This window comes from Equus caballus, chromosome 26, assembly GCF_041296265.1.
Source record: "Equus caballus isolate H_3958 breed thoroughbred chromosome 26, TB-T2T, whole genome shotgun sequence".
In the NCBI taxonomy this organism is placed as follows: Eukaryota; Metazoa; Chordata; class Mammalia; order Perissodactyla; family Equidae; genus Equus; species Equus caballus.
In genome coordinates, this window is record NC_091709.1 from 30,269,219 (window position 1) to 30,287,377 (window position 18,159).

General features: G+C 40.9%; 1 protein-coding gene across 3 annotated transcripts in view; it reads left to right on the forward strand.

Annotated features, from left to right (window-relative positions):
- Positions 1-5,622: 5,622 nt before the first annotated feature.
- Positions 5,623-18,159, forward strand: part of JAM2 (junctional adhesion molecule 2) — a 62,708-nt gene continuing 50,171 nt past the window's right edge. Inside the window, exons 1-2 of one of the 3 annotated variants that reach the window (XM_014736322.3) lie at positions 5,623-5,828; positions 6,278-6,409. In XM_014736322.3, coding sequence (XP_014591808.1) covers positions 6,343-6,409 — 67 coding nt within the window. In that variant the 5' untranslated portion in view covers positions 5,623-5,828; positions 6,278-6,342. Of the gene's footprint in view, positions 5,829-5,896; positions 6,410-18,159 lie in introns of those variants that run through there. The other 2 variants (XM_070252093.1, XR_011432781.1) reach the window with 2 other exon arrangements.

The window sequence follows — 18,159 nt, forward strand, 5'->3', positions numbered from 1 at the left end:
GGCGGCGTCCCACATGCCACAGTTAGAAGGACCCACAGCTAAAATATACAACTATGTACTAGGGGGATTCTGGGAGAAAAAGCGGGGGTGGGGGGAGAATTAGAGTAAGTGGAAAGAATGAAAAATGGTGAGATGTCCTAAAACACCAAGTCCCCATTTATGTTCACCTGACAAAACTGCTTATAGTGTCAGTGAAGGTGATTATGACACATGGGGGTCGGGGAGGGGCAGTAGGCTCACGGAGAATGGAGCAGAGTCTAGAGGGACCCCCATGGTATTTTCTCCTCATTCCTCCCTACAAGTTGCCCCATGCTCCCTGAGGTGGGGATTCTTATAAGCAGAACAATAATGAAACGAACTCTCCATATCATTAATGAAGCAGTATTAACTATTGCTAGTCCTTTCAGCATCCTGCTGCTGCTGTTTGTAATCAGGTCATTATTTGTTTTCATCTTGTGCATTAATTTTGTATTTTATTACATATAGAACACAAGTCCGTAAATGTTTTCCACAAGTTTTGGAGACTTGCTTTGTCTATTTTCCACGTGGTCAATGCTCTCATAATTACTAAATGCAGGAGACAATTCTCAATCCTCTTTTTAGCATTTGACAGTGTAAACACCTCCACCTTTGACTCTTGATTCTCTCCTGGTTCCTCTCATACTTTTTTGACTGCTTTGTGTTTTTTCTCAAGGTCTTCTCTTTCGTTGGTTTGCTTTAATTTAGTTAGTAGACTTTATTTTTTAGAGCAGTTTTAGGTTGATAGTAAAATTAAGCAGAAGGTACAGAGATTTCCCATATTCTCCCTGTCCCCACCCATGCACGGCTTTCCTCGTTATCAGCATCCCCCCCAGATTGGTTCAGTTGTTACAACTGATAGACCTACATTGACACATTATCGTCCAGAGTCCACAGTTTACCATTGAATTCACTCTTCGTGTTGCACATTCTGTGGGTTTGGACAAATGTATAGACATGTATCTACCATTGTAGTAGCAAACAGAGCAGTTTCACTGCCCTAAAAATCCTCTGTGCCCTGCCTATTCTTTCCTCCCTCTCCCCTAATCCTGGCAACCACTGATCCTTTTTACCGCCTCCCTAGTGTTGACTTTTCCAGAATGTCATATAGTTGGAATCACACAGTATGCAGCCTTTTCAGATTGGCTTCTTTCAGTTAGTAATGTGCATTTAAGGTTCCTCCAAGTCTTTTCATGGCTTCATTTATGTTCATCTCTGAATATCCATCTTTGAGATGTACCACAATTTATTTATCTATTCACCTACTGAAGGACATTGGTTGGTTCCAAGTTTTGGCAATTATGAATAAAGTTGCTGTTAAAATCTGTGAGCAGGTTTTTATGTGAACATAAGTTTTTGACTCCTTTGGGTAAATACCAAGAATCATGATTTCTGGATTATAAGGTATGATATTGTGATATCATAAGAGATATATATTTGGTCTTCATCCCTGCATCCTTGCACAGAGTTCCTGAAATCCTTGCAATTTCTTCACTGATGGGGTAGTAGGATCATGTTTTTTTATAATATTTGGTCTTAGTCCCAGGTTCATGACCCAGGAGCTACTAAGACCCCTGGAATCTACAGAGTGATGAATGTCTTTTGCATGCTAATGAAATGACTGGTGGCTGAGGGCCCCTGGATAGCTGCAGGTTGGTGCTGGTCACCAGAAACACCAAGGTACGATTAGAGGATTGAAACTTTCAGCCCCACCCCCTCCAAACCCTCCACCTCCCTTCAGGAAGGCAAGAGAGAGGCTGGAGGTTGAATCAATCACCAATGACCAATGATTTCATCAATCATGCCTACCTAATGAAGCCTCCATAAAACCCCCTAAACTATGGGGTTCAGACACCTTCCCGGTTGGTGGGTGTATCCATATGCTGCAATGGTGGCACACCCCAACTCCATGGGGACAGAAGCTCCTGTGCTCAGGACCCTTCCAGACCTCACCCTATGCACCTCTTCATCTAGCTGTTAGTCATATCCTTTATAATAAACAAGTAACAGTAAGTAAAGTGTTCGCCTGAATTCTGTGAGCCATTCTAGCAAATTATCAAGCCTAAGGAGGGAGTTGTGGGCACCTCCAACTTTGTAGCCAAGTCGGACAGAAGTGTGGGTAACCTGGGTCCCTAATACTTGTGAGTGGTGTCTGAAACAAAGGCAGAGTTGTAGGACTAAGCCCTTAACCTGTGAGGGATGCACTAATTCTGGGTAGTTAGCATCAGAATTGAATTCAATTGTAAAATACCTACTCGGTGTCTGGAAACTGGAAGAATTGGTTGGGTGAGAGAAAAAAAAAATCCATACATTTAGTGTCAGAAGTGCTGAGGGTAGAAAGAGATCATATAGTCTAAGAGTATGTTTAGTTTTGTAAGAAACTGCCAAACCATCTTCCAAAGTAGCTGTACCATTCTGCATTCCCCTCAGCAAGGAATGAGAGTTCCTTTTGCTCCACATCCTCACCAGCATTTGGTGATGTTGTTGTTGGTGGTGTTCTGGATTTTGATCATTCTAATAGGTGTGTAGTGGCATCTCAGTGTTGTTTTAATTTGCATTTCCCTGATGACATACGATGTGGAGCATCTTTTCATATGCTTATTTGCCATTTGTATATCTTCTTTGGTGTAGTGTCTGTTAAGGTCTTTGGCCCATTTTAAAATCAGGTTTATTTTCTTATTGTTGAGTTTTAAGGGTTCTTTATATATTTTGGATAACGGTCTTTTATCAGACATGTTTTTTGCAAATATTTTCCCTTACTCTGTGGCTTGTCCTTTAATTCTCTTGAAATTGTCCTTCACAGAGCAGAAGTTTTCAATTTTAATGAAGTCCAGTTTACCAATTCTTTCTTTCGTGGATCATGCCTTTGGTGTATCTAAAAAATCATCACCAAAACTAAGATCACCTAGATTTTCTTGTATGTTATCTTCTAGGAGTTCTATAGTTTTGTGTTTTACATTTAGGTCTATGATCCATTTTGAGTTAAGTTTTGTGAAAAGTGTAAGGTCTGTGTCTAGATTCACTTTTTTTGCGTTGGTCTTCTTCCTACCTCTTATTGGATTTATTTCCTGAGATTTATCTCTAGATAAATATTCACTTCTTTTTCTGATTGATCTCATTCATTCACTCTCATGGCTTCTCCTATCTTCTAGAAAGGTCTTCAAATAGTCCATAAACTAATTACATCTGAGTCAACCAGGGTGCTTATTAGGAATACAGCTTCCCAGGTGGCCCTGATATTGAAACTTCTGAGACTCACAATTTTAACATAATTTTAAACACAGAATCACATTTAAGGATCTCTAGGGGATTCTGAGGAGCAAACAATCTTGGAGACCACTGTTCTAGGAGATGTTGAGGATGTTTACATTTATTTCTTTAGTCAATTCTGAGGGTTTCCTGAGCTCTAGCCCAATCTTTCTAACAGTCTGCTGGTCATCTCAGCTGACAACTCTCAGTCAACTCATCCCAAACCTGCTGGAACTATGCATGCTCCCTATGTTTTTCATTTCATTAGTGATGATCTTCTAATCATCACACACATCCACCCAGGCTAGCAATCTCAGTTACCTACAACCTCTCCCCTTCCTCATCTCTACCTCTAATTGATGATATAATCCTGCCAACCACATTTGGGAAATTCATTTGACTCTACCTGCTTCTTCACTTATCCTTCTGTGATCATTTACTTCATGCTTCATCTCTTTCTCAGAACATTGCAATAGTTTTCAGACTTGTCTAATATTCTGATTCTCTTATCTCTAATCCATTCTCTACATTTCCAAATGAGTCATCATTCTAAGGCAACAACGTTTTGTAGAACTTTCTGTGATGATAGAAATGCTCTATATCTGCCTTGCCCAGTAGGGTAGGCACTCCCATGTGGCAATTGAGAACTTCAAATGCAGCTAATGTGACTGGAGAATTAAATTGCCAATTTAACAGAATTCAAATTTATATAGCCACATGGCTCCAGAGACTACCATACTGGACTGCACAGTTCTAAACTATGTATTTTTTCATATCATACCCTAGTGTTTTCAAAAAGCTCTTTATCTACAGAATAAGGTTGGAGTTCATAGTTTGACAGTGAAATGACCCTCACAATCCAACCCCCTTTTCAGTTTCTGTCACTTCCCCTGCACCAACTCGATATGTACTGTAGCACTGTGGAAAGTTACTTTTCCTAAACAAGCCATAATTTATATCTCCCAGCTTTTGATCATGCTCTTTGCTGTACCTAGAATGACTTTCCTTTATTTCCTTCCTTTCAAACTTTGACTCATTTTTCAATGCCTAATAAAGCCAGCCTTGCACCCACCCCCAACACAGGAACATCCCCTTATCCTTGACCTCAAACAAGCTATTTAGCATCTCTCAGCCTAGTTTTCTCATCTGTAAAGTGGGAATGATAGATAACATTTTCTCCCTTACAGAGTTGTTGGGGGTTAGTTATTGCACAATTCAGATTCCAGCACTGAGGAAGCACTCAACAAAAAACTGCCGTGATTATTTTCTGTCCTCCCATTACCACATGGTATTAGAGGTCTTTCCACATGGGACTCACTCTCCCTCTCCTCAAGACTGTGAGCTCATTAACCGCAGACACTTGATCGTGTTCATCGTTGTCCACCAGCAGCCGGCACATTGTAGCTATTTGACAAATGCATTGACTGGTTGACAAATAAATAACTGAGTGAATCAATTATTCCCACAGGATGACATAGAGTAATTTTTAAAAAATGCCTTTTTTGTGTGTTTCTTTACGGAGGATCAGAAAAGACATATATTGTGGCAAGGATGAGAAAAGAGATGCCAACAACTTTTCTTTTGAAAATTAAACCTTTCTTGCCAGAGCCCAGAAAAACTGGCACATAAGCCTCTTGTTATATCTGTGTCCCTTCTCCCTGCTCGACTGGAGTATGAACTATAACATTTTTGCCATTTTGAGTTTCTTTCTGGGCTCCCAGCTTCCTCTGCCCCTCTCCCCACCATAGGTATTAAGCTTCCATCACTGTCACCAAGGAAACCGCAGGGATGTCCCATTCCCCATAGCTCTGCATATCTAAACTCTGATCTCCTTTGTCCACTGAGCTAGCTAAATTATTCTTTTGCACGCCACTAAATTGAAGCCTTCTATACAGAACTTTATCCATTATTCTATCTTTAAAAAAAGAGGGAGAGATGTATAATAATTCATTCTCTTGGAAATGGCCTTTTTCCAGACCTGTCAATACTCTTGAACGCACCAGCCGTTTTTGGTCCCCAGGAGCAAATATAAAAATGGCCTGTTTAGCCTTTGCAGTGTGTGCGATATAAGTGCGAGTCAATTTTAAAGCACGCAACAGAGCGTTCATAATGGGTTTCCCTTTTAAAAGCACAGTAGACCAAAAATAAACCTGACAAAGGGCAGCTGTAGAGTTTTAACATGTGGAAAACTCCACAGGCGGCAGTTATGTAACTGGAAAGAAACATGATAAATATTTCACACCGTGAGATGAACTTCCAACTCCGACACGTGAAAAGCAAAGAACACAAAACACACCTCAGCTCTCCAAGGAGCAAAAAGCTTACACTGAGGAAGGGCCAAGGCGATTGCTAAAATCGGGAGACCCGCCTTCCAGCACAAGTCTTGATTGCTTTTTTTTCCCCTTTGCGTCCAAGACGGAACCGGCGAACCCCATCTCCCCAGAGCGCCTCCCCCGCAGCTTCGCCCGCTGGCCAGAAATTTTCCAAAAATCTCCACCCCTTGACTGAAAACCCAGAAAGAAGTTTTGTGCCAAGGAGGGGAAGCGAGGAGTTGGAGCAAGGCAAGCGGAGTTCCCCCCTCCACAGCGCCCCCCCCCCCACCCCTCCCAGCGGCCCGCGCCTCCCGCCCGGGGCTCCTCGCCGTGGGGACAGCTGGCAGCCCCCGCGCCCGACCAGACACAAAGCCGATCAATCCCAACGGCGCGGGGGCGGGGGGACGCCCAGCCGGGGCTTCCCTTCCGCTGCTCGCCTTCTGCTGCCCACTCGTTAGGACCCAGCTGACATCTCATCCGGCTACCACGACCCGCCCCCTCTTACCTCCGAACCCCCCCCCCCCCCCCCAGCAAAAAAGAACAACCCAAATCCCCCCTCAAGCCCCCGGCTAGGCCAGACCTGCCTCCAGGCTGCCAGCTGAGAAGCCGCCCCTGGAAGGGGAAACTGACACCCCATCAGAGTCCGCCCCGCCCCGCCCTTCCCCTCCCCTGCACGAGTCTCTCCTCTCCCGCCCCAGAAGTTCAGGGGACCCCGCCTGGCCTCCGGCGCTCCAGCCGCCGGGACCCTCGAGACCCTGGGAAGATGGCGAGGAGAAGCCGCCACCGCCTCCTGCTGCTACTGCTGCGCTACCTGGTGGTCGCCCTGGGCTGTAAGTTGCTGGAGTACCTCCACCCTCCCGCTCACTCCTACTGGGACCAGCTCCCTGACCTCCAGCCCCTGGACGCGGCGCTCGTGCAGGGCTGTCTGAGGGTCTCTGGGCTGAGGGTCTGCCGCGGGGCTTTGGACCTGGCACCCAGCGAACCCGGGTGCGGGCAGGCTCGAGGGCGGGAGGCTGGTGTCTTTGGTTTATTGGAAAGAGCGTCTGATTTTGTCAATTCTAGTTAGAGACAATTAAGGGTCCACACCAGTAGGTTCTCATCTTCTTGCAAAGTTGGGTTAAGTTTTCAAAGACACAGGGACGTGAACAGAATGCAGAACTCACTAACTACTTATAAGATGCTGAGATCCCAAGATGGCATCACTCGGAGGCAGGCGCCGGCCACACTCTAAGTACCAGAGGAGGGGCCGTGTTAAGAGTTTTCTTGGCTTCTGAGGGTCCCAGTTGTGCCGACAATATGCAGTGCACTTGTGGGGCGGGGGATGGGGGGAATTCGCGGCTGCTGAGGCAGAATTACTTTTATCCTCTCCACCTGCACATCTACATTCAGTTAGAGAAGTCTGGTCTGAGGACTCTAGCCAGCTGCTGTGTCCTCAGGGGACGTCCGACGGGATAATTGCTAGAAAGATGCAGAAGCTGAATGATCGAGTAGCGGGGACGACGACAACGACGTCGTCCTAAAGCCAATTTCACGGGATGGTTCTAAACAGGATTTTCACGGATTCTGGACTTAGGAGATTTAAAATCCTGAGGACGTGTCCTATTATTTTCTTTTCTTCGAGTTAACTTTTTAGGAAAATGGAGGAAATTACAATAGAACTTAAGCATTTAAGCAATGAAGTCCTTTTTCTTTCGGTTTTCCTTTTTTTTTCGTTTTTCTTTCCTTTTTTTAAATTGTGTGGGTCATTATTGTTGCTGTTCAAGTTCTTATAATAAAATACTTAAAATAGCCAGATGAGTGCCTAATACTATAATCCAGTGACTTTTTCTCACGCTCTCATTGCCGAAGTGAGTATTGCTCAGCTCAACGTGATGTGAGCTTTGTCCCTTGGTGGGGGAGGAAGGTGCGAGTTGTCTCAGTGAGGGGGCATTGCTGACCTATATTATAGAAAATCAAACCAAGAAGGCAAGGTTTCACAATAAAACCATTATGCAGTTTTGAAATATCATTTGGTATCATGTCCAACACAGGGGAAAAAAATACACTAGTGCTGAAAGGCAACAAAAGAGCAGGCTGGAGGAATTGTAGCAAAACTCCCAGGAAAGTTGTGTATTCCATTGATAATCCTAAATTTCAAATACAAAAGTCTGACCTTAGTGTAGTCTGACCTTTTAATTGTCACTAATTAAAAACAGAGAATATGGTCTCACTCTGCTATTCCTTTTCAGTAATCAAAATAGAAACAATACACCCTAAATTTGAAATTGTAGCCAAGAAACAACCAAGAGGTAAACTGAGGCTACAATGAACGAGCAGAAGAACCTCTTCTTTGAGCTTTGGGTAAATGTAACACGCTTCTAACTCTGACTCCTATGGGGGATTAATTTGGAAGAGTGTATGGATCTTTTCTATATTGTTTCTGGTATGCCAAAAGGTCTAGCAGTGCAAGAACATTTTCTTTTCTTTTTTTAAATAAACTTTTTGATTTTAGAATAGTTTAATTTAAAGAAAAATTGTGAGGATGGTATAGAGGGTTCCTATATACACCATGCCCACTTTCCCCTATTGTTAATATTTTACATTAGTATGATACATTTGTCACCAATGAACCAATATTGATGAAGCAATATTGATACGTTATTATTAAGTCAAATCTACACTTTATTCATATTTCCTTCATTCTTTTTTTATTTTTTTTAAAGATTTTTTTTTTTATTTTTTTCCTTTTTCTCCCCAAAGCCCCCCGGTACATAGTTGTGCATTCTTCGTTGTGGGTTCTTCTAGTTGTGGCATGTGGGACGCTGCCTCAGTGTGGTCTGATGAGCAGTGCCATGTCCGCGCCCAGGATTCGAACCAACGAAACACTGGGCCGCCTGCAGCAGAGCGCGCGAACTTAACCACTCAGCCACGGGGCCAGCCCCTCCTTCATTCTTACCTCATGTCCTTTTCTGTTTAGGATCCCATCCAGGACACCACATTACACTTAGTCGTCACTCCTCTTAGACTGTGACAGTTTCTCAGACTTCTCTTGTCTTCTATTACCTTGGCGGGTTTGAGGAGTACTGATGAAGCATTTTGTAGAATACCCTCCATTGGTATTTCTCTGATGTTTTTCTTCCAACTAGATTGGGCTTATGGATTTGTTGAGAGGAAGATCACAGAGGTGTAAAGGGCTATTTTCATCACATCATGTTAAGGGGACCTACTGTGAACATGACCCATCACTGTTGATGTTAATCTTCATCGCCTGGCTGAAGTAATGTATGGCAGGTTTCTCCACAGGTTATCCTTTCTTTCCCCTTTTCATTCTGTATTTTTTGGAAGGAAGTCACTATGTCCAAACCACACTTAAGGAAGAAGAGTTATGTTCCAGCTCCTGGAAGGTGTAGTATCTCTATAAATTATTTGGAATTCTTCTGCTTAGGAGCTGTGTCTGTCTCTCCCTCCCCAATCATTCATTCATTCATCCATCCATTTTTATAACAGTATGGGCTAATGGATATTTATTTTATACTTTGGATTATAGTCCAATACTATTTTATTTAGTTTACTGCACAGATTGTTCCAGCTTTGACCATTGGGCTTTCTTTCAGTGGTTCCTCTGTCCCATTGACATATCCCCATCATTTTATATATGTGTGTGTGTCTGATTTTGTTGTTTGTTTTCAGTGCTTCCTTACTTTTTGGCACTATAAAATGCTCCAAACTGATCTTGCATGTTTCCGGCTCTAGTCCTAGAATCAGCCATATCTCTGAGGAGCCCTGGTTCCTTTTTTTGGAGAATGGTGTTGGCAACCGAGGTCTGGACATTAGGTATGCTTATTGCTATTAGGGTGTTGTTGAAAAACAAGAATGTTCTTCAAGGCTAAGTTTCACTCCACTGTCCTATTTGTGATTTATCCACTCAAATTTCATGTTCAGATCCAAAACCAGTGTATTGAAGGCTTGTGTATGTATCAGACACTGTTCTAAGGACTTTCTTGTATTTTCTCTCTTTCTAAGTTCTCAACAAATACACAAAACAGAACATATCTTCAGCTTGCAGATAGTGACCACAAAGCTCAGGAAAGCTAAATTACGTGTCTGAGCTCACTTACCTAGGCTGGAAAGAGATGGAACTTGGATTTGAAGATCTGAGAGTTTGTTCCATAGATAACTTGCCTTCACTTATCTCCTTATTTTTCTATCTGCGTGCTTAACCCTTCTTGCTGTCTTCATTCAAGAAAAGATGGTGGATTTCTTATGCTCTAGTTACATACTCATCTTCTTAATATTCATCTCAAGTGTAACTGTACCGCTCTTTTGCCCCGATTATTTCATTCTTTCGTTTTATTTCCATTTATCAACATTCTTTATTTCTTTCTTAATAGTCTGGAGGATTGCCTTTTGTTGGTGGCATTATTTAAACTATGATTTCAGTGTACCTGTTGATATGTGGACATTTATGTGTGTGTTTAGTTGAATTATATTTTTCTTTCCCTCTAGAATTGATGTTTGCTCACCATTGGATGTCCACTGCTGAGCAAAGTGCTTGGTTAATAGTAGGTGTAAATATTTACCTATCAATTAGGTGGAAGGGGATGAAGTAGAGTAGGTAGATATGTATGGATAGCATTAATGATTGTAATATAAATCTTGAAGCCCTAACTTATTGTAAGTAAATGAAGTGTCAGATTTCTCTGAGGTGACATTTAAACCAAGGAGTTGGATGTGAATGAGAGTGGTGTGCTGTTCTTGACACTACATGGCTGGTAGGAGCTGGTCCTCAGATCTGGACTGGAACCCAAGCCAGGCAACTTGATCTGAGTCTGTCATCTCTCATCAACTGATAAGGGCTGTGGAGGAGTTCTGGAGCTTCTGCAGAATCACAAGTTTCTGCCTCTAACCCAAAGCGGCACTCCAGGTAACCAGAGGCAGGAATTCTGCCCTGTGTAAACATTGTTAAAACAAAGTATCATAATCAATTTGATGAAAAGAACTGGTTACATCCTGGTATGGTCTCAGTTATCTGCTGAGCATAAAGGTCAAATTGGCCTTGCTGGTAGACCTGATAACCATTTGAAGACTGTGACAGAAATTACCTTAAGAAGGAAAAAGTCAAAAACAAAAACGTCAGCATAAAGAGAACAGTGAGTTTCCTATGACTGAGAACACTCATTTATCCTTCCACACGAGCAGTTTAATGAGAAGAGCCCATGTGAGTTTATGTGTTTGCTCTACCCACAGTTCCATCACATTGGTTTCCTCCTGTGGGCCTTTTTGGTGGAGAAGATGTTTTGGACTATAGAGGCAAGAGCTGTTTATTGAAGTCAGGCCGGCAGAAATGTTTAAAGGCCCTTATTTAAAATAACATTTCTTTTCATCCCACAGCAATATAATGACAGCCCTGCTGAGTCCATACTCCAGCATAGCTGATTGATGTATTGCCAGATTGATATTTTGAGAAAGATGAGGGTGAGGATGAGAAAGTGGAATCAGAATCTGAGTCAAGTGCTTTCTTTGGCAAAAGCAGAAAGAGAAAACTTAAAACTGGGCACTGTTTCTTGGAAGGTGTTACTCTTAACAAGGCCAGAACTTAGAAAAACAACCTAACTGTATTAGTTTCCTATTGCTGCAGTAACAAATTAACTCAAATTTAATACAACACAGATTTATTATCTTAAAGTTCTAGAGGCCAGAAGTCTGAAATAGGTCTCACTGGGCTAAAATCAAGGTATAGGAAGGGCAGTGTTCCTTCTGGAAGTTCTAGCAGAGAATCTGTTTCATGTCTTTTTCAGCTTTTAGAGGCGAGCCACTGCCCCATTACTCCAGATTCAAAGCCAACAATGCCTGGCTACCTTATCTCTGGCTCTCTCTCTTCTAACTCCCTCTTCCACTTATAAGGACACTTGTAATCATATAGGACTCACCTCCATTATCCAGGATAATCTACCCATCTCAAGGTCAGCTGGTTACCAACTTTAATTCCGTCTACAACCTTGATTCCTATTTACCATGTAAGGTAATATGTTTATAGGTTCCTGGGATTAATATGTGGACATCTTTGGGGGTCTTTATTCTGCCTACCACACCAACCAAAGGTAGGATGTGCACAGCAACAGTGTAATCAGTGTTCTGGCCAAGAACGTTCTAGATCCCATGGGGCAACCATAACTTTTACCTTTAAACTATAATTCATAGTGATATAGAACTGTACTTTTTATTGATTGTGTTTCAGATTGCATAGTGTTGTGATAAAGAACATGTACTTTGATGCTGAACTCTGTGCTCACGTACTAGCTGTGTGACCTTATACAAGTTCTTTGACTTCTGCATGTGTCAGTTTACCCATGTTACACCATGTTATGGTGATAATCCCGATAATAGTACTTACTTCATAGATGTTTAAAGATAATTAAATGTGTTCACATGTATAACACACTTAGAAAACTGGTACTGTTAAAATTGGGGGGCAGTGGAGTTAAACATTCATATGATCACTTAAAATGGATTTTCCACATTTGCAAGAGTCACATCCAAAGACAAATAATAGGTTGTTTTATAAGTATTATAGTAGTTTAAATAGACTGTTTTATTTACTTTTAGTACATTAAGAATTTATTTTAAAATGTGCTTTTTAAAGTTTTGTTACAAAATATACATACATCTATGTCTATCCATCTATATGAAAAGGATGTGCTAGTAGGCAAATACAGAGGATGGAGGAGACCATTTCAGATGGAGGGAACAGCGTGCACAGATGTACTTGGGCAAGAACAAGCAGGAAGAGCATGAAGGGATGGAAGAAGTTCCTATGGTCAGAGCGCGGAGGATAGGGGAGGGCAAAAGGCAGCCACCAGGTGGTGGAGAGCCTTGTGGGAAATATAAATTTTGAATTTATCCTAAAGGCAAGGAGCAGTCATTGAAGGCTTTTAAACACTGACTATCAATCAGATTTGCATTTTAAAAAGAGAACACAGTGGATGGAGAATGGGGAATAGGCAGAATGGGGTGGGTGCAAAGTTGAAGTGGGGAGACCAGTTAGATGCAATTGGAGTGGTCCAGGCAATCACTTCCTTATATATTTTATTGAAGTATATATATATACACAGACATATGTAATTAAACATATTCATACACCTACAGAAAATTGTTCTATATTTGAAATGTAGTTAATTAAATTTAATCAGAGATTTGAGAAAAATTACTCTGGTTTTTAAGGATTTTGTTTTCCTTCTTTCCTTCCTTCCTTCCTTCTTTTCTTTTTTCTTTTTTTGTTGTTGAGGAAGATTAGCCCTGCGCTAACATCAGTGCCAATCTTCCTCTATTTTGTGTATGTGATGCCTCCACAGTGTGGCTGATGAGTGGAGTAGGTCCGTGCCTGGGAACCAAACCCGCCAACCTGGGCCACTAAAGTGGAGCACAAGGAAGTTTAATCACTAGGCCACAGGGCCGGACCCTAAAGGATTTTTTTTTTAATCATGTAAGCTGCAAGTGTTTCCAGTTTTCTGTTCAACTCCCAACATATAAACGTAAAACAATAGCTCTTTTGGTTACTATTTATCTTCTTTCAATATTACTCTTTTTTCCCACCCCCTGGGTTTGTCTTCCTTCAGTATTGTTTTAAGTGTTTCCAGAGCTTCCTTGTGTTGCCACCCTTAGGGGAGTAATTGGATTTGATTTGATGGAGAGAAGAGTGGCCTTCTGTGTTACTAAGTGTGAGTGTGTGTGTATGTGTGAGAGAGAGAATGAGAGAATGCGTGTGCTCAAACGAATGCCTGCTGACAGAACCACAAAACCCCACTCTCTGGGTCTTGAGGCCAGTGAGTGAATGGGAAATGCTCTGCAGTTGAATTGTTCCTGCATTTTATAAGCAGAGAAGCAAAGAGCTGTGTTGGACCTAGTGCCATGAAAGTATCTCCAGAGCTACACGCTTAGCTCTCCGCTATCTTGGCTCAAGAAGTCCTGAGCAAGAATCCTTGTGAGCCTAACGGACAGGAGTTTTCGTTCTTGTTTATTTATTTGTTTGTTTATTTATGGAGTTTTCATTCTTAATGGAAGAGTTTTTTCCTTCTCTCTTTTTGATTTCTTAGGTCACTGCCATCAAGTTTTTATTTGTTTTGTTGGATTTTCTGTTTTGTTTTAGTTTTTGAAATTTCTCACAGGGGCAGTTTGGGACATACTTCTTGTTATATCTGTGAAGAGTGTAGAAGCCCAGCCTGGTCTTTCTTCTCTCTGTGAGGCGTTTCTAGTGTGCTCGCTCTCATTTTGTCCAAACAGTCACCTGCTGTTTTTAATTTTAGCTTTGCTCACACTGTAAAAACTTGGTAAATACTTTATTGTGGACAGAATCAAAGGCAGAAATAGATCATTGTTAAAATGCCTTCACTTACATGTTTAAAAATAATATATGTAGATGGTAAATTCAAACTGCACAGAAAGGTTATAAAATGAAAAAATAAGTCTCCTTTCCAGCCCTCCTGACTTCTATTCCACTCCTCACAGGTAGCCCACTCTTTTTTTAAAAATTATTTTATTGAGGTCACATTGGTTTACAACATTGTGTAAATTTCAGATGTGCTTCATTATATTTTGGCTTCTGCATAGACTGCATCGTGTTCACCACAAAGTCTAGTTTCCATCCGTCCCCATACATGTGTGCCCCTTAATCCATTTTGCCTTCTCATTCTTAAGTTTCATATAGTTCCAGAAAAATTGAGGGGAAAAATATAGTTCCAGCATATGAAGCTACCTGTATTGTTTCTTTAAGAATAAACATCAAAATTTACTGTGCTTACTGTCCCACCCCTTCCAACAAATCAGATCATATTATACATAGTATTCTGCACCTCCCTACAAACATTTATTTTTACTAGTAATTAAGCCACAACTGAAAGCTAGGTCTCACAAATAGGACTCATGACAACATCTTGCCAAGGCCTCTAAGACCCTATGCCAAAAGGCATTAAGGGGCGACTTTCTAGTTCAAACCACCAAAAGTAAGTAGTGAAGCAAAGTGGTATAATAAAATGGAGGGAAATAAACTCCCAAACCAGAGAACAAATCTAGGCAGGGAAAAATTCCAACTGAGACCAATGAAAAAGTCCAAAGAAGAGCGTAAGAGCCAACACTCAGAGAAGACAGGGACATTAGGACCAGCTAGGATTTACAGACAAGTGCAAGCTGGTCTATTTTTAAAGGAGACCAAAGGAATAGTAGTGACCGCAAATAAAAAGAGAACATGTTGAACTACTGGGAAAGTGCTAAATTTTAAAAGGGAGAATTGTGTTCATGTCTAAAGAATGCTCTAAAATAGGAATGGATTCTAATCAGAAGTAGAATGGCCACAATGGAATAAACAATAACTCAAGTGTCTGTTTGTCCAATGATCTAAACATGCAGCCAGCTATGTTGTAAAAATATGATAAAAATCTGCATAAGCTGATTGGAGCCATGGGACCCTTATACTTTGGTTTCATATAATGCTTTTGGACCCAGAACATGTCAGGTTCTTCTGTGTCATAAGCGTGTGTGTGTGTGCGCATGCAAAAGAGTGAACGTCTTCACCATTTTACCTAGATACAATGTTGCTCCTTCTCAACCTCCATCTTCTCTGTTGTTGTTGTCCTCATTGTTGAAATGTTCTGCACGTGGCCGAACGCAATTCCTCCGTGAAGGTCTAAGTCCAAAATCCCCTCCTTCTTCTCCTAAGCCTTTCCCGCTCGTCCACTTCTCAAAGCTGAAGTCTACCACAGATTATAATCCTGGTGCTTTTGATATCTTCCTGGGTCTTTTATGGCATTGGCTGGGCTATACTGTTTGCATTTTTCACACGTACATCTCTCTGGATTGTGAGTTTGTTGAGGGCAGAAACAACACATCCTTGTGTCCCTAGCACCTAGCGTAGTGCCTGGCACATAGTAGTTCTTTAATAATTAGTTAAATAGAGTAAGTAATGGATTTTAATGTTTGTTTCTTAGCTTCATAAAAATTACTTAACTTTTTAATAATAAAAATCCAAGGACACATGTAAAATTAATAGTCCCTAATAAATGCATAATGTTACTGCTGCTAGACTTCCCTCCTCCCCTTTTTTAACCATGGTCTCCCTGGAGTTTAGAGTTACAAGGAAATCTAGAGACTGTTCAGCCTTTTAGAAATTTTGCTGATTGCCTGATGTCTCCTTGTATTGTAAAAACACGTAAATCGCTCTTGAACGAGTAAGCATGAATTAAAAACTCAGAGGAATTGGGGATGACATGGCTGTTAAGTTCCTGTGCTCCGGGGTTCACCAGTTTGGATGCTGGGCACGGACTTATGCATCGCTTATCATGCATGCTGTGGCAGGCGTCCCACATATAAAATAGAGGAAGATGGGCACAGATGTTAGCTGAGGGTCAATCTTCCTCAGGAAAAAGAGGACAGTTGGTGGTGAATGTTAGCTCAGGGCTAATCTTCCTCAAAAAAAAAAAAGTACCAACTCTGGAGAAAATTCTAACATGGGAAAACACTCCGTCCTCCCCCCCAAAAAACCTCAGAGGAATCAAACAATACCTCCTCACATTTGCCTGAGATAAAAGACAACGTAAGATGTTAGAGCGTTATCAGAGTACTCTCTGGAGCAGAGGATTCCAGACATTCCCCTCATGGTCCAGTCTCTTTGCCACTCAATTGATACATTAGCAATCCATGTACCACAGTAGGACAAAGTTTATTAAGAGAGAGGAGAGAGGACAGGGCCCTAATAAAGTGAGCTTTATTTCCAAACCAAAGATGGTTTTCCTAGGCATTTCTGTCCAGCAATTATGACTTCTTGTGGGATCTTGACGCCTGCTCATTAGTACTGAAAAAATTTCCCCAGAATCCAGGTGACTCATTGTCTGGTCCAAGGGTATCATCTCCAAGTTCAGCATTAGGCAAATGCCAAGATTAGATACATCTTAAGAATCTCAGCTCTGTTGTGCTACTTCCCCAGAAACAGCTCTGAGGATGCCGGAACGTTAAAAAATCACTGTCTGGAGCACTGGTCTTCAAACTTTTCTGATTACATATCCTACTTCTTTTAAAAAGAGCATATGCCCCAACATAAGTTTTTGGTTATAAATTATATACGTGTATTTCTATGTCAATATATTACATTAATTATGAATCAGAAAATAAATATCAAACAAAGGAGATAATGGAAAAATAAATAAGTAATAATACCCCTGGGCAGAAATGAGGTGGTGGTAGCCCTACATTACAGCATTTGATAAAGGCTCCATAATAAAACACTGTGGGATTGGTACATGAATGGACCAACAGACCAGTAGAACAGAATACAAAGTCCAGAAATTGGCCCAAGTTCATTTGGAAATTTAATATAGATAGACAGACAGAAGATAGATAGATAGATAGGTAAGTAGGTAGATAGATAATCTCTATATACTATATGGATCTATCTATAAAATGGTAGCATCTCAAACCATAGAGAAAGCTTAATAAATATTATTACAACAATTGGGTAGCCATTTGAGGGAAAATGGATCTGAACCTGACAGTGTACATGAGGATAAATTCCGAATGGATCAGAGATCTAAATGTAAGTAAATAAATAAATAAAACCATACCTCACCCCCCCAGTGACAAAAAAAGGAAAGCATGAGTGCTCAAAAGAGCATCTGCATGGGAGAAATAAAACACTATAAACAAATCGAAAAATAAAGGACTCATTGGGGGAAGATATTTGCAATTTAGGTCTCACCCAAAGAGGATTGTCACTGATATACAAAGAGCCCCTAAAAATGGAAAGAAAATAAAAATATAAAGAACAAAGTAGAAAAATGACGCACACACATGTAAAAGCCCCAGAGAGTTCTCAGAAGAAAAATTTAAATGGTTCTTCAAATATGAAGCTCTGTTCAACACAACTGGAAATACAAATTAAACCACCACAAAAATAACATCTCTCCCCTACCAGATTAGCAAAAACACATAACTTATCGGCACGCTCTGTTATTGAAGTTGGATGGAAACAGGTGCTCTCAGACAGTGCTGATGGGGTGTGTATATCTGAATATATCTGCCATGAAGGGGAGTTCAGCAATATGCGGAAAAATTACCTATCTACCCTTTGACTCATCAACCCTACTCCTGAGAGCCTGTTCCAAAGCTGAACTTGCAAAAACAGGATGTGATTTATGCACAGTATTATTTATTTCAAAATTATATATTATAAAAAAGATTGAAAACAATCAAATACCCATCAGTAGGGGATTGGCTGAATTAATAACAGAGTAGTATGCCATGTAGCCCTAAAAAAGAATGAGGGCGATCTCCGTGTATGGATATATCAAGTGAAAGAAGCATGATGCGGAACAGTATAATGTAGCAAGCGACAATTTGTGTAAGAAACAAACACTGGGAGGTTAAATGAAACTATTCACAATGGGAGGAAGGGACAGGAATGGAACAGATTTCTCTTGATAACTTATTACATAGATTTGATTTTGAAAACTTAAAGCTTCTGTTTAAAGGATAAAATTCACTAGAACAGCCTGTCTAAAAATTAAAAACAAATGGAAAGAAATGAACCTACCATATATCAAATCAGTGATGTAAT